The sequence below is a fragment of the Chaetodon trifascialis genome, chromosome 20, assembly GCF_039877785.1.
Source record: "Chaetodon trifascialis isolate fChaTrf1 chromosome 20, fChaTrf1.hap1, whole genome shotgun sequence".
Taxonomy (NCBI): Eukaryota; Metazoa; Chordata; class Actinopteri; order Chaetodontiformes; family Chaetodontidae; genus Chaetodon; species Chaetodon trifascialis.
The window spans coordinates 22,743,909-22,766,924 of record NC_092075.1 but is presented as its reverse complement, the minus strand read 5'-3'; the positions used below and the strand labels follow the sequence as shown (position 1 = coordinate 22,766,924).

The 23,016-nt window shown below is 41.8% G+C and overlaps 1 protein-coding gene across 7 annotated transcripts in view; it reads right to left on the bottom strand.

Moving 5' to 3' along the window:
- Window positions 1-23,016, bottom strand: part of dcc (DCC netrin 1 receptor) — a 427,309-nt gene that overhangs the window by 272,043 nt on the left and 132,250 nt on the right. For all 7 annotated transcript variants that reach the window (XM_070989802.1, XM_070989803.1, XM_070989805.1 and 4 more), the window contains exon 5: window positions 19,225-19,361. In XM_070989802.1, the coding sequence (XP_070845903.1) occupies window positions 19,225-19,361 (137 nt within the window). The remainder of the gene's footprint in view (window positions 1-19,224; window positions 19,362-23,016) is intronic.

Genomic DNA, 23,016 nt, shown 5'->3' with positions numbered 1-23,016 from the left:
TGAGGCACCGAAACACGGCATCCAATTATGAGGTAAGTGTATTTTTTTTTTTGTGCTTTGTAAAACCATCAGTGTTAATGAATGGGGTATATGCCAGACCAATTGATGACACATATACTGACGCTAATGCTACACAATCGCGTGACTTATCTTCGTACTTGTGAATGTAGCTTGTAACATAAAGTTGGAATCCCTTGCCTTTTTACTTGAGGATGCCCTTGATGATGTTTGAATAAATAAATAAATAAATAAATAAATAAATGTTTGAATCTATCTATCTATCTATCTATCTATCTATCTATCTATCTATCTATCTATCTATCTATCTATCTATCTAATAATAATAATTTTGTATCTTTACAGACTCAAGATCAAGCTGGGGAAGAGGAGCGGGAGGGAGAGGAAGAGAGGGAGGAGGACGACGACGATGAGGGTGTTTCCCCACCTGCAGGGCCTGTGTCCACATCTGCACCAATTGATGTGGGAAGTACCCCCTCTCAGAGTCCCCATCCAGGACCTTCAAGGAAGAGGAGGAAAAACTCCCTTGATGATGTGGATGCTGCATTGCTGGCAAGGCTGGAGGAGTTGCGACATCAGGAGCAACAAAATAAAAATGTGTTCAGCACCTTCACTGCCTATCTGAACACCGTGCTTCAAGAGCTTCCTCAAGCTGAAGCAAAGAAGCTGATGAAGGAGATCCAGCAGTTAATGTTAAATTATCAGTAATATGTACTGATGATGTATTGATTAGTTAGTTTTGTTGTTTCAATTATTGTTAATGTTGTTGAATGTTTTTTATTACTGTTTTGTTTCACTGTTTTTGCCACTGTTGCACTTTAGTGCTGAAAATAAATTGGCACTTTAATGACATTTTTTGTCATTGAACTGGTTAGTTATGAAAACAATAGGCTATTTTATTATAACAAAAGACCAAATATGATTAACACTCAGTAACTTGAAGCATTTTACTGTAAGCAAAAAAGATGAAAGAAGTTATTGAGTTGAATGGGTTTTATTGACATTACTGAATGTAAAAGATACAAAGCCTATAATAATAATGATAATACTATAATACACTACTACTACTACTACTACTAATAAGAATAAGAATAATTATACTATAATAATAATAATAATAGTCCCATGAAGAATAAAATACACATATAAAACATATACAACAAGTAAGAAAAATAAAAAGGGGACTTTAGATACAGAATACAGCCATTAAGCTAGTTTAAAAGTGTGCCACGTCTGACATGCCTGTCCTGCCAATCAATCCTCCCTTCATCTGTTTGGAAATACTCCTTAAAAATCTCCCTAACAACCATACCATCCTGCGTGGCTCTTGCAGCTGTGATGCGGCGGGTGGGGAGGAGGTTGGTGTCTCCCTGAATCACCTGTCTCCATTCTCCAGGAGCACCTTCCGTGTCGACCATTCCGGGTGGTATATAGCGATGTTGCTCAGGGAGGGATTGGTCTCCTTTGGACAGGAAATTGTGTAGAGCCACACATGCCTTTGTGACATCCTCTGCTGTTTCAATTGAGCACTCCATCGCCCTTCCGAGGATCCGCCACCGGGCAGCAAGAATGCCAAAGGCGTTTTCAATTACTCTCCTGGCTCTCGAGTGCCGAAAGTTGTAGACATTTTCCTCCTGAGAGAGTTGCTGAGATCCTATTAACAGAATATAATTAGGCCATTAGAAATTATATTTACAGAGGATAAACCACGACACGTTGCAACAACGTAGCTAGTCAGAGAGTTTGGGCTAAACTGGAAAAAAGTGCAAAGTTAAGGTTTTGATGTGTTGCACTGGGTAACAGGCAGGCTCCATTATAATTAAATTTTAATTAATTAATGCCAAAAAGAATGAGAGAAAATTTATTAGAAAGGCTACTCCACTCACTTACCAGGGAATGGGCGCATCAGATTTATTTTTTGTGGAAATGCTTCATCGGCCACAAAAACCAGAGGTGTGAGAACATCTGTCCCAGGCAGAGGAGCATGTGGAGGCAAAGGGAGACGTCCCTGGATTAACTGCTCTCCAAACTTTGTTCTTGCGAAAACCCCAGCGTCACTCTCCTTGCCGAAGGCGCCGATATCAACGAAAGTGAAGCGATACTGTGCATCACAGGCAGCCATCAAAATAAAACTAAAAAAGCCTTTGTAGTTGAAAAAACTACTGCCGCTGTTTGCCGGTGCCTTCACACGGACGTGCTTCCCGTCCAGGGCTCCAATACAGTTGGGGTAATCCCATAATCTCCAGAAATCCCCACGGATGGCTTCCCATTGCTCTCCATGTGGAAACCTGATGTGGTCTTGCAAAACGACCCAGAGAGCCTGGCACACCTCCTTGATGATCTTGGAGACCGTCGCAGTGCCCAACTTGTAACTTGCTGCCAGGGCTTGTTGGCTAATCCCAGCAGCCAGAAATCGGAGAGTGAGGGAGAGGCGCTCTGCCTCACATACGGGAGCTCTATGTGATCCCGCATGAGCAATTTGTGGTGTTAAACGGTGAAGCAACTGATCGAAAGTTGCGGCGGACATCTGAAAATAGGAGAAATGCCTTTCTTCATCCATTTCCCGCATGGGCAACACAAGTGAGAAAAATTCTCCATTTACGTATCGGTCCTCATTCAGTGGCCTTACATGCCACCGCCTCGCAGACCTCTGATTTTTTCTTTTTTTCCTATTTCTCATTACTGTCATTATAATAAGCTCCTCTATTGACGCCATTACTGTTGCCGGTATATGCTGACAGAAGCGTTGACAAGGCATCGGCTGCCATGACAACGGCTCTGTAATTTATGACTCGACATTGCCCCCTAGAGGACACACTGACAAAACACTGAAAACGGACGGAGGTATGAAGGCCCCCTATGGAGGCAACGTGTGGGACGGACGGACGGATTTCGTCCAGATCCAGAGGGTATAAATGGGCCTTTACTGTTCAGTCTGTTCTTTGTCTTTTGTCCTAGTTGACCTATATGTCTTTTTTCCCATGCAAATACAGTTAATTCAGTGTTTAAACTGGAGTCCATTTCCTTGTGCCAATACTTGGCCAATAAAGCTGATTCTGATTCGGATTAATTTCATCAGTAACTTGGGTGAAGGCCAACAATAAACTTGACTATTGGCCTTATGTGCACCCTGCAAGTCAGTATCTGTACTCAGTCAAAAATCTTTTGTGAGGGAACAAGGTCCATGCAGTAGCACCACTGTACAATCACAAGAGTGTTTTTGTAATTTCCACAACTACAACAGAATGAGACATCTTCTGTCAAGCAGATCATGTCACATCAATTTTAAGAGTCACAGTAAGCAAAACTTTCATTCATATTATACACAGAATTTAAGCTTATCACCTTAATATTTTTAACATGGACCTTCAGTATTTGGAACATATAACAACACTATAAAACTCATAACAACAGTGTAACAGTAGTTCAGTCGCTTATTGGTAACATGGCGACGTTGTATGAACTGTATGAGTCAACTCTGTGACTCTTTGGCTACAGGACAGTCTCTCGTGCACCCTTTTTTTTTTTGCTGAAGTAGCATTCAGCAACAATACCAGCAGCCGGCAATGACAGCAGAACATTGAATTTGACTGATGACTGCATTGCTGGCTCTGGTTCTCACTGCTTTCATTTAACTGTTAACAGGAACCAGCTAATGAGCCGGGCTGCACTCATTATTATGGGAAACAACACACACATTCATTATCCTAATCATCTAATCATGGTCACTACTCTGTGGAGTCAGAACACACACATCTCCATACATCACCGCACTGAATATTCATCAGCATCTAACTGCCTCCATTTGAAAAAACTAAGTGTAATGGGCCATATTAGCACAACATATTTCTTCTTTATTACTCTAATAAATGCAAGGCAGGGACTGGAAAAATGAGCTTGCCACATGTCCAACAACAACCAATTTTTCCATCAACATGAATTTCTTAAATTTTATCTGCAGGGTGCTTATGGGTTTTTATATTTAATACTGAAACATTAAACAGTAATACACACTGTTTACACATACACTATTTTTGTGTTTCCTCAATGGATGTTTGGCTGTAGGAAATTTAAAATTATAGTCTTTCAAGACAAACATTAGTTTTGAATTCCAAAATCCTTAAAAGTAATGAGCTGGAGTTTATGCTCAAATAAAATGTGAAATATATATAGCATGACAACCAAAATGACAAAATTAAATGAGGTCTGAAGTTGTGCATAAAAATAAAAACAAATCTTGATGAATATGAAACATCAACCTTTCTGGCAGTGATGTTTGCGACAAGTCTGGAGAGTGAATGAAACTCCCTTCTTTACTTGCAAAAACATGTCCAATCTTTGAAAATATCATATAACATAAAAAATCAAGCCAAAGCCTGTTTTCAAATAATAGCCCTCTCAGCTTCTCCTTCAGCATAAATGCTGTTTTCACTTCACATTGCCTTTTTTGTAATCTCTGTTAAAGTATGCCTGATACTGAACACTTGCTGGAGATGTCTCAAACCCCTGGAAGGTTTTTAATGTGAAATATCTGTGCAGGAAGTGTTGAGATTTATTGACACTAGCTCTTACCATTGCTGTACAATTAGCCTAAAATTCCTATCCAAGGCGAGCATGGTCTCATTCCCAGCCCAAATACTGACATGTTGTCATGCTCCCCTGCGTCTCATAGAGACACACAAAAATAGCGTCTGTATGAGACACACCTGGCTTTCAACTAGCTCCACTGTAAGCCCAACTATGGCAATATTTGACAATGAGATCAAGGTGACATAGTATAAAGAGCAACAAAGTCAGCAAATGGAAGAAAGTGGAGTCATAGGATGGGTCAAACAATCCAATGACTTTCACCCTGGAGACAAGGGCTCGTGTCCCATGAGAAAAGTGAAACCAAAAGTGTATGGTCTTTTCCAATACCTAACCAAGTAGTTGTGACTTTTAAATCTAAACAAGTAGTTTTATAGCCCAAACCTATCCCAGTAGTTTTGGTGCCAAAACCTAACCAAACTGTAAGCATTTCACAACATTAACTATGTTACAAAGGCTTTCTCTTGGAAAGGCTTTGTCTGTTGTTGAGATGAGTATGTGTTGCACGGTAGAAGCAGTTGCTCTGGGCATCTTATATTGCTGTGGATAGGTTTACATTTGAGTTAACTGAAAGCCATTTGTGTCTAATACAGATACTAAAGGGTGCCTTGTACATCTGTATGAGATTCCAAAGGGTGTAACAAAGATGCTCAGATGAAGAGAACGGGTTGCCAGGGCTTCCCCAAGTGAAATCGGAAGCTGTTCTTGAACCATCTGGAGTGCATGCATGGTTGTGGTCTCTTTTGAAATCTAACACTTTCATCCCCAACAGTCATAATCATTTTAAGTGCTACTGGCATTGAGTAATATATATATTTGAACATACTGATGTAGAATCTTATTTATTCAGGTTGTGTCCAATCTTATTTATGAATATTTTTTGCTAATAAACATCTGCAGATGACGATATATGGGCCTGATTAGCTGGAAAACAAAATGGGACAACAGTCTGAAGCCTTACCTTAGTCAAAGCTCAATGAGAACTGAAAATTCATCTTTGATATATGTTTTTCTGAGGGTCTATGTAGGCGTTCCCTCCCCAAAAATGGCCATATCCAGCCATACCTTATCAAATATCTATAATGATATTCAGGCATATCTATATTTAAGCCATCTATATTTGTACTTACACATCTATCTTTATATTTAGGCCATATGCTATATTTATAAAATCAGTCCCTGTGTAGTATCTATTTGCACTGAATTCTTTGTTTTGGCTCGAAAGTGGAGGATGTCCTCAGAACATCATTTGCTAAACTTTGCAACTTACTTCATCTTTACTCAAAAGATGATGGCAGGCACATCTTTTCAATGTAAACTTTTGTTGGCTATTGTTGGCTGTGAACAAGACATCGCAGATCATAGTTGGTCAAGTGAGGTGTCAGTCAAAAGGTCAGAGTGCAGCAGCCTGCTGCCAAAACATAAAGACACAGACAGATACAACCTCAGCTGTTTCTGTTTGTTTGATGAACACACAGCAGCAAAGAAGGGTTTGCTGAAGCTTAGAGCTGAAAATTATGTCCACTGACATGCTTGTAAGTGCTTAAAGAGAGCTGCTTAGTATGGCAAAGGCAGCTACCCGTGAATAGTAATTATCCATGTGGTAGAAATGATCATGTCACACAGTGGTAACAGCCCTGGCAGCAAAACTGGAACTTCTGGGGAAAAAGCGATCTTCCTCCAGGAGAGGAGAATGAGGGGTCTCATTCCCATTATTTTTCTCAAACCGAGGAAAAAAGTGAGGATGAGGCCAATTTTGGTACATTATGAAGCATCCTTTCCACATGTTGAAAGTCAGATATGTCATGAAATGCATGCATCCCTCTGATGGAGTCACTCATCTCAATGACCTGAGAGAAGCACATTTCCAAATGTCTGTCATTCCTAGGCACAGAAAATTCCTGTGCTTCCCTTCATCACTGCAGTCAGGGCTGACATAGGGGAAAATTGCCATTCTTCTGTTGATGGGGGTTCCCCTCAGGGGCGCAAAGGTACAGATATCAGTGTACATGGATGCACCTCTCTCTGGCTGGGGTGGGATGTGTGAGTCTCAGGGAATGAATGGGAAAACCCTCCGTCCATCCACATAAACTCTCTGGTGCTGTCCACAATACTGTGTTAAAATTCTTTGCTTTGCTGTCGACAACATGACAGCAGGCAGCGGGCTCTCAGCCTGGAATGTGCCATTCAGAGTTCTTTCCAACGGCAATTGCTTGCTCGAGGTTATAGAAGATATTTTGCCTCTCACCAAGAGGCTTCTTTTCTAGCTAGATTCCAACATTGTGCAAAATATAAAACGGGACTCGCCAGAGAATTTGGTATCGCATGATGTCACTTCACTCTTCACATGCATTCCCACTCCAGAAGCAATACAAGACTGTTAGGAAATGGCCTCTACTCATGCTATCTCATGCCAGACCACATATGTCCCCTGCCAGAGCTCTGCCTGACAACTACCTATTTCCAGTAAAACAATGTGCACTGTGGATGTCCATGAACACATTAGACAACCCTCCAGTGGGAGTGTATGTCTTCTCTCACTGGTCCTGGTGCTCCTTTACAAGTTTCCCCATTTCCCCTGATTCCTCACCTCTTAGTGCACGGGATGGTATAGAATCCAGTGCAGAGTCACACCATCATGGCTGGATGGTGTGGCCTTCCACTTACTATACTGTGTTGACAGAGTTTAATATCGCTCTGTCCCTTTATTTCCACACAGAACTGATATGGTGTTATCTATGCAACAGCCGGTATCTCCCTGTTTTTTACACTGCCCACTTACAGGGTTTTGAATTGGTGCATTTTAGGTGCAGACCATGGCGACACGGTGGGCACTGACTACATCAGCTTTGACCTTAACCCAACAGCAACAGTTATTAGAGGGTGACACCTATACAAAATAGAAGTTGGAAGCCTCACATAAAACATCCATCCATCCATCCATCCATTATCTATACCGCCTATCCCTTTCGGGGTTGCGGGGGGCTGGAGCCTATCCCAGCTACAATGGGCGAGAGGCAGGGTACACCCTGAACCGGTCGCCAGCCGATTGCAGGGCCACATAAAACATGTAAAACAGAAATTATCCAAGTCTATTTCTATTCTTTACAAAACAAGAGATTTACTGAATAAGAGCTGCCTTCATTTGCTGTACTTATCACTTGTAATGCATTATATGACATACAGTGCTGAAATTTGGGGAAATACATACAAAACGAACCTAGATTCAATAATTAAACTGCAGAAAAGGGCTATTAGGATAATAAATGGAGTTGGATACCGTGATTCTACAAATCAGCTATTTATAAGATCACACACATTAAAATTTTTGGACACTGTATATTCAAAAACATTAGAAATTATGTTTTCGAATGGTAATTAAGACAATTCCCGTTTGTATTCAAAAAATGTTTAAGCTAAGGCAGGTGGTTTATAACTTAAAGGGGTTGCTAATGTTTGAAACTCACAACGTCAGAACTAATCTAAAGTACAGATGTGTGTCAGTTTTGGGTGTAAAATTATGGAATGGACTAAACGATGAAATAAAAATGTGTAATTCTATGTTAGTCTTCAAGAAGACTTTAAAATCTAACATTATCAAAAGTTACAATGAAATTTGATGATTTGAATTCATTTTTTCTGTTTAAGTTATCATGTGTTTTGTAATGATGTACTAGTACTGATGTTTTATTGTGAATTATTCAGTTAATCCTCTGATGGTATAGGATAGGCAAAAATAAGCCTCGGGGCTTCAGCCTACTCCTTTTTCGGTTGCTATCTGATAAATTCTTTTCTAAAAACATGATTTTATTTTTTGTTTTTAAACCGAAATAAAGCATTCATTCATTCATTCATTCATTCATTCATTCATTCATTCATTCATTCATTCATTCATTCAACCAACAGTGTTGTAAGTCCAGATTCTATGAGTATAGGTGTAGCTAAGGCCCCCTACTCCATTGACATTGGTTGACAAAAATACCGGCTTTGGGAGCAAACCTGAGGTCCTGACAGTGTTATATGTTGTGTATGAGGAACTGAGAGAGGAAACTGCACAGTATACTGCTGCAGGAAAGGAAATCTTCACAGCTTTGTGGGGATAACCCAAGTAACACCTCTTATAGGGCTAGGCCTGTACTCACGCAGTCTGGATTTATGATACACAACTAATGTTCTTAACACTTCCTGTCAATGTGTGTATCTACAGTATGTGTATCTACATGTTTATCCATACACAAAAGTCGATAATGGGTGTGTAAATGTAGCATGTTCACCTTATCAAATACATTTTATTTGCAGTAGAGAGAGATAAAAGGCAGAGAGAGATGAAGGGTTGACTAAATATAAGTCTAGAGTACATTCACAGATTGCTGCAGGCTCATGATAAGAAACCATTTAATGGAGAGAAATAACAGAAAAACAGATTGAAAATACATGCACAATACAGTGCATACTCACTCTGGATAGGGTTGGAGTTTGATGTGTGGTAAAATATTTAATGTTTGAGGTCTTGAGAATTGTATCTTTATTAGAATTTATTTTGGATATTATGTGGACGTAGCAAGTATATACAGTTCTCTACACATTGGCGGCATCTGAACTTGTGTAACCTGTTAGGATAATTTACTATACCCATTATATTTCCCAGTATCAACATGAGTCAACTCTCCAGAAGGGAGTTTCAATCCCTGCCCTTGGCAATCTACATGCTGAAGTATCCTTGGGCAAGATACTGAACTCCAAAACTGGCCTCGATGTTGTGCCATTAGTGTGTGACTTTATACATATGTCACTTTGGATAAAAGCGTCTGCCAAATGACTAATTGTATAATGAGCCATTCAGTGCATTTTAATGCATAAAAGGATAAACAAATGTGTCTGTTGCACTTTGTTTTGCCACTTCCCTATTTTCCAAACCATTGAGGACCATCCATCATCAAAGTCCTCAGTGAAACTGATGTGTGTGTGTGTGTGTGTGTGTGTGTGTGTGTGTGTGTGTATATATATATATATACCTCTTGGCATGCCTCTTGCTGTGAGGCATGCGCACTACCTGCTGCGCCACCGTGCAGCCCTAGAACATATGTATATATATATATATAAATGTAGAAACCTTTATATTTGTAGTTTTTTGGTGAAAATACACTGTAACTGTAGGTGCCCCCTAACCCTCCCAAATAATTTTCATACTTTCCCTTAGAGTGGTTACCATACTTTTCAGAACAACAGACATCCTGTGACTTCCAGAAGCTCTAAAGGATTTTCTCATCATGTGAGCAGCATGTGTTTCCATGGGACCAATTTAACATGTCAGAATACAGCAATTTATGATCAGATCTCAGATGTGACAGACTCCTTCTGTTTATTGTAAACACCATGTGATGTTTGCAGGCAGCGAATGTAGAGAGAAGAATGTAAACAGAATATGATTGTGATGTGAACACAGACAGACTCAGAGGGGACACTGAGACAGAGACATGAAAGGACCAAGACGAGCAGAGGCCCAGCTGGAAAGAGAATGATAACACTGGAAGGTTAATTTGCAGATTTTCTCCTGAGAGTTGAGCAAACAACAGCTGCTGCTTTGGTTTGATTTCAACTCTCTGCTTGCAAAAAGACATAATGTCTTCTGCTTCATGAAAGGTGAAAAAAATCTGATATAGCTGCTGTCTGATAAGCCCTGTATTTAATATCATATCAATTTGGGAGTGACAGCTATAGAGCCCCCAAGGCCTCAAAAGAGGATATTTTTTTTACCTTGTGCACATCAAATGTCATGTTTCATGCTTCTAATGAGTTGGTTGTTCCCTTACCACAGGAATACATGCAATAAGGAAAATAGTAGAATCTAGTCTATATTATCAGTGCAAAGACCCAAACAGATGTTTCCTCAGGTAATTTCTCTCAACAAGTCAGACGCAATCCATCATTCTGTCACTTCTGTCATTAGCTTTGCATTTAAATTGGTATTACAAGGACAAATCACCAAGGATGCATTTAGAGAACTGGATACATTTCAGAGAATCTACTTATAGTTTCTACGGCTTATACATAGACCAGCCTGACTTAAAAAAGAAAAGCCCACTCAGTCATTTGAATGCAGCCAGTCTGTTGACAAAGCTTGGGTGTCGATGCAACACAACACAGTATCATATGGCATGATTTTGCAACAGCCAATGTGTGAGCACACATTCTTGGTAGATAACTTTGTTATAGTCACATGGGGTCAGGGGAGGCAGGTGAGGCACTGCTTCACCTGTTAAAATATAATTAAAAAAAACTCGCTGTGGTTTATAAATTCATTAAGAGGAGGAGAATCGGACTTAAGCTCATGGCTGTTCTATAAATTTGTTTTCTGTATGATTTCAACATTTCTATGATCAAAATCACTAAATTTATGCATTTCCTGTTCAAATACGTGGGAGAAATGCAAGGTGAGGCAGTGATGAGCTGTGCCACACTTCTGACAGCGCTGTGGCATTTCGTGGCGATGATGAAACTGCAAGCTCTTCCAATCGTGGCAACTACGTTGAACTACTACATGCTTTTGCTGAGAAAGATGAAAGATTAGCTAGGCATTTAAAGACATCCGCTGTGTTTTCCGGCCTGTCAAACAGAATCCAGAACAACTTGATTGAAGCAGTTGTTGAGCTTATTCTACGTGATGTTAAAAAGGAGATTAATGCAGCAGCATTTGTGGCTGTAGGGGTTGACGAGACAACTGATATCACAAAAAAAGCGCAGATGTCTGTCATTTTGCGCTATATGTCTAAAAGTGAAGTGGACTGTGAAGTGAAGGATAAAGTGTTGGATAAATTTTACTGTGTGGAAAAGCTTGTAGCCAGATGTATGACGGAGTTCTGTGATGGCATCAGAACTTAACGGCATGCAGGCCAAAATTAACGAAAAGGTGCCAGAGGAGATGTTGACCCACTGTTATGCACACAAATTGAACCTCATGTTGATGCATTCAGCAAAATGCATACCTGAGGTTAGAATGTTTTTTACAACACTTGAAGGACTTCGATATTTTTTTTAGTAAGTCCACAAAGTGCACCCACTTACTGGATGACATTGTGAAGTGGCGTTTACCAAGAGCGGCACCGACCAGATGGAGCTCCAACTCTCGGCTGTTGCAAACAATATGCATGTATCAATCTGAGCTACGTGCTGTATTTGGCATCATCAGTGAAAATCCTGACAGTTGGGATAGTGACACTCTACTGATTGCCAATGGATATGATCGGTGGCTGTCAAAAGCTTCAACGTGCTTTTTAATGATGGCATATGAGAGCCTTTTCAGTGAAACCGAGGCACTTTTTGGAGTGCTGTAAAACAAAGTGTTGGGCATTGTATATTGCTGTGCACAAATCCACAACACAATAGGAGTTGTCGAACAGATGAGAAAGGAGTTTGACACCTTCTATCAGCGATTTGAGCAAAAATGCACCGCGCTTGACCTGACAGACAGTGGAGGTAAACACGCTGGCAGAGATGAGAGGAAACGGACATATTACAGCATTATGGACAACATCAGTGTTCACACGAAAGCTCATTTTGATCATTTTGGTGAGCTAGCTTTCCTTGGTTTGGTCGACTAAATTTTACTAAATTTTTTGAAATGTCACAACAATTTGATGACACCAAACTGTAGAGCCTGTCCAAATATGCAAAGTTCTTTGACTTTGTTAGACTAAAGGCTGATCTCAACAGACGGAATAGGACCAATCCAGGACGACTCACCTCCTTAGCGATCAGCTCCACTGAAGCAGCCAGACTTTTGAAAATGAAAGCAAACAAGAACGATTTTTACGACAGAGTGACGGAGATATTCTTGGAGAAGGAGAGGTGCATGGACTTCATATACAAATAAAGGTAAGACCATACAAAATTTTCAATTCTATTTAAAAAGAGAGAGATCGGCCAAAAAAAAAAAGAACATTTAAATTTTAAATTGAATTTGACCTTATATTAAATATTCTTTTGTTTTTCTTGCTATGGTATTCTTGAACAGTGTGGAATTGATTAAAGCATAATTAAAAGCTTTCAAAACAACTAAATGTTTAAATATAAACTTCTATTTTGGGTTCATATATTTTTACATCCGACTCCAGAGGAGTCAGTGCCTCAACAGTCATGAACCTCACCGCCCGTCACTGTTTTGTTACATGAATAAGCTAAAATGCGTAGAATGACAATCAATCAAGATTCTTCTCTAAAATAAGGTCATTTATAAGAAAGGTCCTATTTGAAAGAAATCTCACATTTAAAAGTGACATGTTCACTGACCTCTGCAATGTTTGGGGAGGAACAGCGGGGGGGGGTCACATATGTTTATATATTTCAAATTATTGAGATTAAGGCCAGAGGAAGTTTCTTTGTTGTGGTATTTCATGTGTTCTCTGGTGGTAATAATGACAGAGATAGATTAATTATTGGAGAAGTCTGAGGGTCCCAGTCCTGTAATGCAGCTCTCACTGTTAAAGGTGGAACTAAAATAATAGTGACTTGGACCTGGGGGACATCAATCACTGAGGGGCTGGTAAGTAGGTGTGGGTTTGGAGCGGAGAGAGGGGGACGACGTGTGTGCGTGCTGGATGCCGTATGTCAAATTAGCGGATGATGATTCTGTTGGCCTCCAGATAAGATCTCCTGATGTCTGGAATCTTCCCTGTTATGTCCGTAACGGTGGCACCTGGGAATGACAGCGTAAGCACCCCTCTCATTCGTCAGATTGCAAGTAGGGGGGCGTGTGGTTGTCTTCCTGGCAGGGTCCAACTTGGACCGTGGCGGACTCTTCTGCCGGTTCTTATGGAGCTGCGCCGAGTGGACCTGGGGAGCAGTGATGTCAGCTGGTTCAGGTGAATACCTGGGTGATGAATGCAGGGGGTTTGGGTTTGAGCTTTTTGGGAGTGGTGGGAATTCCAGCTCGTCCAGAATATCAAACCTGTTGCTCAGTTCGAGTGCACAGGGAGGCAAGCATTTAGATGGCGACTTTTTGCTCCTTTTGTTCCTCTGGACTCTGGACCACGGCATCTCCACCGGGGTGGAACTGACCGGTTGCATGGGCTTGGCTCCCTGGAGAAGCCAGCAGTCCTGATCTGGATGTTGGGTGACAGGGATTGTGGTGTCGAGCTTCAGTTCCCCTCCAGCAGCGCCCCTAGTTGCTCCCAGAGTGACTACCGTATCTTGTCTGATCAAATACGAGATGGAGATCTGTTTATGGAGTTTGAGAATGGTCTGTGACATGTGGAGGCAGTGATTGCATCCAGATGGAGAGGTAAGTGGCGGCATGCTGAAGAGAGCGAGTTTCTTACGGCTCTTCAACACGAGGTACCGGCTAGTTTTAGCTGTAGTTTTGCCGGTGTTGATGGAGGTGGATTAGAAACTCACTAGCTTTCCTGCTAAAAACAAGCTGGTGCTAGCTCGGTGTTAGTCACAGTGGGCTACCACTTGCTGCTTCTACTTTTCATATAGCTGGTTATAAAGAAGCTAACCTGCCACCTAAAACTGATAATATAGCTTAATGTAACATTAGCTGTTGCATCGTCAATATAAGAATCCAATGTCCACACATTGAACTTACGTTTCTGGTCTTTACTGAACCATTATTAAGCACGTTACATGTGCGTCAGACACTTCTTCAGCATGCACGACAGAATTGACCTTCACAGCTCTAACCCTCTCAGTCTGCCCTCTGCTGGACTCTTAGGACTGCAACATAATGTACATGGCTGTTAATTCAACTTATTAACATCCAAGGACTAATAATTACCAGAGCAGGGAGCATTGACTATAACCAGAATAAATGTATGGACAACAAATGATGATCTGCGACACCACATTAGCTAACATTCCTGCTGCTAACCGCTGTTCCGACACAGCGGATCTAAATGCCCCATTTGGTGGAGCCAGCTGATTTCCTCCTGACTACTTGCAAACATGAAAGGCACAAAATAATTTTCTTTTATGGCGCCCTGAGACTTGGACTTAACTGTGATGTCAGAGTCTTTGTGACGAATTAATTTATTGTTACTGAAATATTTTTGTTTGTTTGTTTTCATAATGATTGTGTATGAGAAAGAAATTATTATTCTGCCAGTTGGTATACTATGATTAGTTCCCAGTTCTGACTGTGGCAAAAAGGACAAAATCATCTCATGGGTCAGTACTCTTCCTGGCGTTGCTAGTGACAAGGTGTGGGGATGTTGAGTGACTTTATGTGCAGTGAGCCTATTTCCTAATTTTCTGCTCCCAGCAGTGGAAATTTTGAACATTCTGGTCAAAGGTGCGCTAACCTTTGCTCATGCAGTGAAACGCCGGAGGAGAGGTAAACGGGCCGGCGCGCTTGTACGTCTCCACCAGCGCGGACTACGCACAGCGTTACCAGGAATATTTCTTTCCAACATGCGTTCACTGCCCAACAAAATGGAGGGATTACAACTGCTGTCGGGTAAAAACAGAGACTTTTCCTCATCTGCGGTTTTGTGCTTCATTGAAACGTGGACCTACGGACTAATCCCGGACTCTGCGCTGCAGCTGGCTGGCTTCCAACTCTTCCGCGCGGACAGAGACTCGGAACTTTCCGGCAAAACTAAAGGTGGAGGAATCTGTTTCTACATCAACAGTGGTTGGTGCAACGACGTGACAGTGATCCAGCAGCACTGTTCTCCTGACCTGGAATCTTTTCTCATAAACTGTAAGCCCTTTTATTCACCCCGTGAGTTCACCTCATTCATTCTGGTCAGTGTTTACATCCCGCCGCAGGTCAACGTGCAGGAGGCACAGCGCGCACTCGCAGACCAGATACTGTGTGTGGAGCGGACCAATCCGGACTCTTTAGTTATTGTCCTTGGCGACTTTAACAAAGGTAACCTCACTCACGAACTCCACAAATACAGACAGTTTATTATATGCCCGACCAGAGAGGAGAATATTCTGGATCACTCTTACACCACTGTCAGGGATGCTTATCACGCCGTCCCCCGCTCTGCACTCGGCCACTCTGACCACGCCATGGTCCACCTGATTCCTGCGTACAGGCAGAAACTAAAGCTCTGCAAACCCATAGTGAGGACATCAAGGAAGTGGACCAGTGAGGCTGTGGAGGATCTCCAGGCGTGTTTGGACTGTACTGACTGGGATGTGTTCAGGACTGCTACCAACAGTCTGGATGAGTACACGGAGGCTGTGACGTCCTTCATCAGCTTCTGTGAGGACTGCTGTGTCCCATCACGCACCAGGGTGAGTTACAACAATGACAAACCCTGGTTCACAGCCAAACTCAGACAGCTAAGGTTGGCAAAGGAAGAGGCCTTCAGGAGTGGGGACAAAGACAGATTCAGAGAGGCGAAGTACAGGTTTAGCAAGGCGGTGAAAGAGGCTAAACGACTGTACTCTGAGAAGCTCCAACACCACTTCTCAGCTAATGACTCTGCGTCTGTCTGGAAAGGGCTTAGGCAAATCACCAACTACAAGCCTAAAGCCCCCCAGTCCATCAACAATTGACGCCTAGCCAACGACCTGAACGAGTTCTACTGCCGCTTTGAAAGGCAAAGGGACAGTCCAGCAACCATCCCCCACGACACCTCCCGACAGCTCCAGCTCCAGTCACCTTCACCAATTCCCACCTTAAAGGACCCCTCCCCACCCACCTCAGTGACGACTCTTTCCATTCATGAGAGAGATGTCAACAAACTCTTCAGGAGACAGAACCCCCGGAAAGCAGCTGGACCAGATTCTGTCTCCCCATCCGCCTTGAGGCACTGTGCTGATCAGCTGTCTCCAGTGTTCACAGACATTTTTAACACCTCACTGGAGACATGTCATGTGCCAGCCTGCTTCAAGTCCTCAACCATCATCCCAGTTCCCAAGAAGCCAAGGACTACAGGACTTAATGACTTCAGACCCGTTGCCCTGACCTCTGTGGTCATGAAGTCCTTCGAGCGCCTTGTGCTCTCACACCTCAAAGACATCACCAACCCTCTCCTGGACCCCCTGCAGTTTGCCTACAGAGCCAACAGGTCTGTAGACGACGCGGTCAACCTGGCCCTCCACCTCATCCTCCAGCACCTGGACTCCGCAGGAACCTACGCCAGGATCCTGTTTGTGGATTTCAGCTCTGCCTTTAACACCATCATTCCAACCCTGCTCCAGGAGAAGCTCTCCCAGCTGAGCATGCCTGACTCCACCTGCAGATGGATTACAGACTTCCTGTCTGACAGGAAACAGTGCGTGAAGCTGGGGAAACACATCTCCGACTCAAAGACCATCAGCACCAGGTCCCCTCAGGGCTGTGTTCTTTCTCCTCTGCTCTTCTCCCTGTACACCAACAGCTGCACCTCCAGTCATCAGTCTGTCAAGCTGCTGAAGTTTGCGGACGACACCACTCTCATCGGACTCATCTCTGATGGCGACGAGTCCGCCTACAGGTGGGAGGTTGACCATCTGGTGACCTGGTGCAACCAGAACAACCTAGAGCTCAATGCTCTAAAGACAGTGGAGATGGTTGTGGACTTTAGGAAAAACTCAGCATCACCTGCCCCCATCACCCTCTGTGACTCTACTATTGACACTGTGGAGTCTTTCCGCTTCCTGGGAACCATCATCTCCCAGGACCTCAAGTGGGAGCCGAACATCAGCTCCCTCATCAAGAAAGCACAGCAGAGGATGTACTTCCTACGGCAACTGAAGAAATTCAGTCTGCCTAAGACAATGATGGTGCACTTCTACACAGCCATCATTGAGTCCATCCTCAGCTCCTCCATCACCATCTGGTACGCTGCTGCCACTGCCAAGGAGAAGGGCAGACTGCAGCGTGCCATTCGGTCTGCAGAGAAGGTAATCGGCTACAATCTCCCATCTCTCCAGGACCTGTACACCTCCAGAACCCTGAGGCGTGCAGGAAAGATTGTGGCTGATCCCTCCCACCCTGGACGTAAACTCTTTGAGACACTCCACTCTGGCAGGAGGCTGCGGTCCATCAGGACCAAAACCTCACGCCACAAGAACAGTTTTTTCCCGTCTGCTGTCAACCTTATTAACAAGGCACGGAACCCCCCCTGACACTTCACACTTCACCTCTGACTCTACTTGTCAGTGACATTGCCACAACCATATGTGTTACATTAATGCTCTACTTGGACTCCCTTGAAAAAACAGTCTGTGCCTCTGTTAAAAAAAAAAAAAAAGACTTGTGTACATATATTTATATTGTGAGATTTTTTATTTTACTACTGTTACAGTTCTTCTATTGTTGTATTTTTTTTTTACTTATTTTCTTATTTTTATATTATTTACTTACTGTCATATTTTTAACTTTTTAATTGCTTCTTCTTGATAGATGTGTCATGCACCAACCTCAACAAAGCAAATTCCTCGTATGTGTAAAATCCATCCATTATCTATACCGCCTATCCCTTTCGGGGTTGCGGGGGGCTGGAGCCTATCCCAGCTACAATGGGCGAGAGGCGGGGTACACCCTGAACCAGTCGCCAGCCGATTGCAGGGCCACATGCAAAGACAGACAAACATTCACACTCACACTCACACCTACGGACAATTTAGAGTCATCAATTAACCTAATGAGCATGTTTTTGGTCTGTGGGAGGAAGCCGGAGTACCCGGAGAGAACCCACGCATGCACGGGAAGAACATGCAAACTTCACACAGAAAGGCCCCGCCTGACCCGGGGATCGAACCGGCAACCTTCTTGCTGCGCCACCGTGCAGCCCATGTGTAAAATCGTACTTGGCAATAAAGCTTTTTCTGATTCTGATTCTGATTCTGAACTGTGCAGACAAGATCTAACTAAACTGAAGATTTCTTTCAATGTTCTGATTCTTATCCTAAAAGTTAATAGGAAAATTTCCATTTCATCCCTGCATTAATATACACCTGTTCTGTAAACCAGACGTCGCCCGGATCAACAAGGTGCACATCAGGCATAGGGGAACCAGAGTGCTCTGAGGAGAAGTGGGCTACTAGAACTAGACATAGATGGACAAGAGCAAAAAACCTGAAACAAGACAAGTAACCCTCGAGAGAGGAGGTAAGTGAACAGGATGTGGGATAATTGGATGCTTCAAAACCCAACATCAATACTAACAATGAAACAACTGCTACCTTCATGTTCCAATATCTGCAAACGGCAGTTGCTATCACAACTACAGATTGACGAGTTACAACAACAATGCCATGGCAAGGGGGAGCCAGGACAACAGGTCAGAGGGGAGATACAAGATACACCCAGAACTGAGAATGAAAGGTACTGGAAGAACATAATGGGAAAGAGAGGCATTTACACCAAAAAGGACACCTTTCAATTTAATTTGGGTATTCCTGGGATAGGTGGTTTAGGTTAATTTTACAAGAATGGAAGAGGTTATTGTATGATAGTGTTTTCGGGTTAATAATAGAACTAGGATTAGGTGAGAACATTCCCCAGTGCATAGTCTTTTATGACACTAACCCCATAATAAATATTACTGATTCGAGTCTAGCTGGGCACCTTTGTTTCATGTACTTTTCTCTCTCTCTCCCCCCATTTCTAGTAACCTCTCTATTGTAACTATCAAGTTAAGGCAAAAATACCCCAAAAATATTTGTGTGTTGGCTCACCCAGTACACTCAGCTCTGTGTGTGCAGTGATGTTGTGGTTCTTGTTGATAGCTGTACAGCTATAACTGCCAGAGTCGTCATCAGTGACACTCCTGATGATCAGATTACTGCCCGCCAGCAGGGAGTATTTCTTATTCCTACAGAGAGAGGAAGAGTGAGGTAGTTTTATTCTGATGTCAACAAATCTGATGAAAAGCCTAAAACCAAATGTGGTAGACTGTCTCTCAGACTTTGCCTGAGTTCATTGGTTTCAGCTGAAGATGTAAATATTAAAAACAACAACACATGTCCAGACAGTAGATCCATCTTTGTACGACATTCAGAAATTTCCACTTCATTTTAGAGGTCTGCACATTTCATTGTAAGTAACTACAATTACTAAGTAATGTATTGGAAGTTTCTTTGAAATAATTCCCAAATCAACATTTACCTTAAAATTGTTCAAATTTACACCAGCATTGTGCAATAATCACATTCCACAATTTTCCAGTAAGCACTTCATAAATAGCTGGTAATTTTGCTGAAAATATTTCCAAGTGGTTTCTGCCTAACTTTTGCTGATCAAGCCAACGTAACTTCCAACTGGTTTCTCTCTAACTTTTGCTCAACAGGCCACTAAATTGACGTCAGTTGCTGCAGCTTAATTTCAAGTTACTTTTGACCTAAATTCTGCTGATCATGTCAGCTTAACTTCCAACTACTTTCTGTGTAACTTCTGCAGGCCAGTAAACTGAAGTACATATTTTGACAATTTACATTTTCACCATTTTCTGCAAGTTCAACTTTGAAACTGTTAATTGTTAACTGAAAATGTCATATTTTTTTACTGCAATCCACCATAAATAAATAAATAAATACAACTTCATAATCAAGAACCAAATGACTAATGTCCCATTTTAAAAGTATAATTTGCTTATTGAGAACTGATTATATTGTCTTCATTCTACTTTATATGTCTCTCTATATAAATGTCTTATATATATATATATATATATATATATATATATATATAGAGAGAGAGAGAGAGAGAGAGAGAGAGAGAGAGAGAGAGAGAGAGAGAGAGAGAGACAACAATACATTTAAATACATTACCACACACTGTCACCTCTCCTATCCAGGTTACACTTGTTCAGTGCCTTCACACAACATTTATATAACATTTCCTTTAACTGTGTACAAGTCCACATATTTATAGTCCATCACATTTAATACGGGTCCCAAAGGCCCATTCAGATTTTGAGTAAAACCCAGCTCTGGAAATGGATCATTCATATCAGGAGTTATCAGCATCTTAACCTCCTCCTCCATCAACCTCTCAGTCCACAAATTTAGAATGTTCCTTATCTGTCCAATAGACCAGCAGTCTATTGGACAGATGAGGAACTTTCACGTAAAGCAATAATTTGCCAGACTGGCATAGAAATAAATAAAAACAAGCTATTAAAAATACAACTTACCTTTACCTTGAATGTAGTTGTAATTAGCGAGAGCCCTGCACTTGTTTCTCTTCAATGAGAAGGCTTCATTGCCTCATTTGCGAGCCTGTTGCCACATATTACACAGAGCGGGCTTGGTGCATGAGAATCGCCTGAAGCGATAAACTCGTATTTTAAGGCAGGCAAGGCAAATTTATTTGTATAGCACAATTCATACACTAGGCATTTCAAAGTGCTTTACAGAAGCAAAAAAATACATTAAAATCATACATTTCAAAGAAAGAAAGAAAGATTAGAAGAGAATACATAGAAAATAAAAAATAAAATACAATAAAAGGAAAATTAAAAACAGAAGCCAGTAAAAGACAATAATTTAGCATTTAGAATGATTAAAATCATTGAGCAAATATATTTTCTTTAAGTAAAAGCTGTAGCAAATAATAATGTTTTCAACCTTGATTTAAATGAGCTGACAGTTGGTGCAGACCTCAGGTATGCAGGGAGAATGTTCCACAGGTGAGGAGCATAATAACTGAAAGCTGCTTCACTTTGTTTGCTTCTGATTCTGGGAACACACAATAGACCTGTCCCTGATGACCTGAGAGGTCTGGATACTTCATATGGAGTTAATAAATCTAGAATATATTTTGGTCCTAGACCATTTAATGCTTTGTAGACCAACAGTAAGATTTTAAAATCTATTCTTTGACTCACAGGAAGCCAATGTAGTGATCTGAGGACTGGTGTGATATGGTCCATTTTTCTGGTGTTTGTAAGGACTCGTGCAGCAACATTTTGAATCAGCTGTAGTTGCCTAATTGCTTTTTTGTTTAGGCCAGTAAAGACTCCATTGCAATAGTCCAACCTACCGAAAATGAATGCATGAACAAGTTTTTCCATGTCTTCTTTGGACAGACATCCCTTAATTCTGGTTATATTTTTCAGGTAGAAGTAGGCTGATTTGGTAATCAGCTGTTAAAATTCAGGTCAGAATCAATAATTACACCAAGATTTCTGGCTTTATCTGTTGTTGTCAATGACATGGAGTTAAGGTGAGCACTGATCTTTGACCTTTCATTTTTGGGGCCAAATACAATCACTTATGTCTTATCTGCATTAAGCTGAAGAAAATTCTGGCCCATCCACTCATTGATTTGATGAATACACTCACTTAGCGGAAGTAAGGGGCTGTAGTCATGTGATGACACAGAAATATAAAGTTCTGTATCATCTGTGTAAGTATGATAAGAAATACTGTGATGCTCCATTATCTGAGCTAGGGGCAACATGTAGATATTGAAAAGCTGTGGTCCAAAAATGGACCCTTGTGGCACCCCACACATCATCATCTTTTTTCGTTCAGACACATGCTCACCAATTGACACAAAGTAGTCTCTATCTTGTAAATAGGATTTGAACCAGTGTAGTACAGTGCCAGTAAGTCCCACCCACGTTTCCAGTCTATCAAGAAGTATGTCATGGTCAACTGTATCAAAGGCAGCACTGAGATCTAATAATACTAAGACTGAGGTTTTGGAAGCATCATTATTCAGATGTATGTTATTTAAAACTTTGCTAAAGTCTCAGTGCTGTGGTGTGGACAAAATTCAGACTGAAATGCATTGAAAAGATTGTTCTGCATCATGAAAGCATGCGTTTGTTGAAAAACAACCCTTTCAATAATTTTTTTGTTTCAAGATGAGGTAGGGGAGTGGCCTATCTTTTGATACCAGCCACTGTGACATGTGGCATCCTTGATTCAAGCTTCAAGGTCGTGCTTGGATCTGGTAATTGATTTGTTGTTGTGATAGTGGAGAACATCAATTTGCCACAGTGACTGGATTGAGTAGCTCTCGTGAACCAGGGTCTAGACTACATTTACTGCTTCAGGAGTAAGACTGCTTGCAGTGTTAGTGTCTTGGGACTGATTGGAAGCAGTAGGTGGTAGGGTCCTGAAGAACCCAATCTAAACAAGTGTGGACAGCAGCAGCACCCTCACTGGGACCAAGACACACCCTGTCACAGTATATTCAGTTCTCTGACCTGCTGCCTTTGTTTCTTCATCTGCTCACCGGTGCCCTTATTACTTTTCCACGCTCAGCCATGCCTACCTGCCCACTCACCTGATTCACACACCCGAGACTTGTAGCAATCAGTACAGTATAGAAGCTGCTTTGCCACACTCACTCTTTGCCAGACTGTGGTGTCTGATTTACTGTGCATTAAGAGACACTCTGTATTGTTGCTACTTATCTGGTCCTGCCAAGTCTGAGAATAAAGTCAGTACAAGCTATATCTGAGTTGTGGTGGTTCTGCACCTGGGCCTAAAACCCACCCTTGTGACAGTACAGTCTGG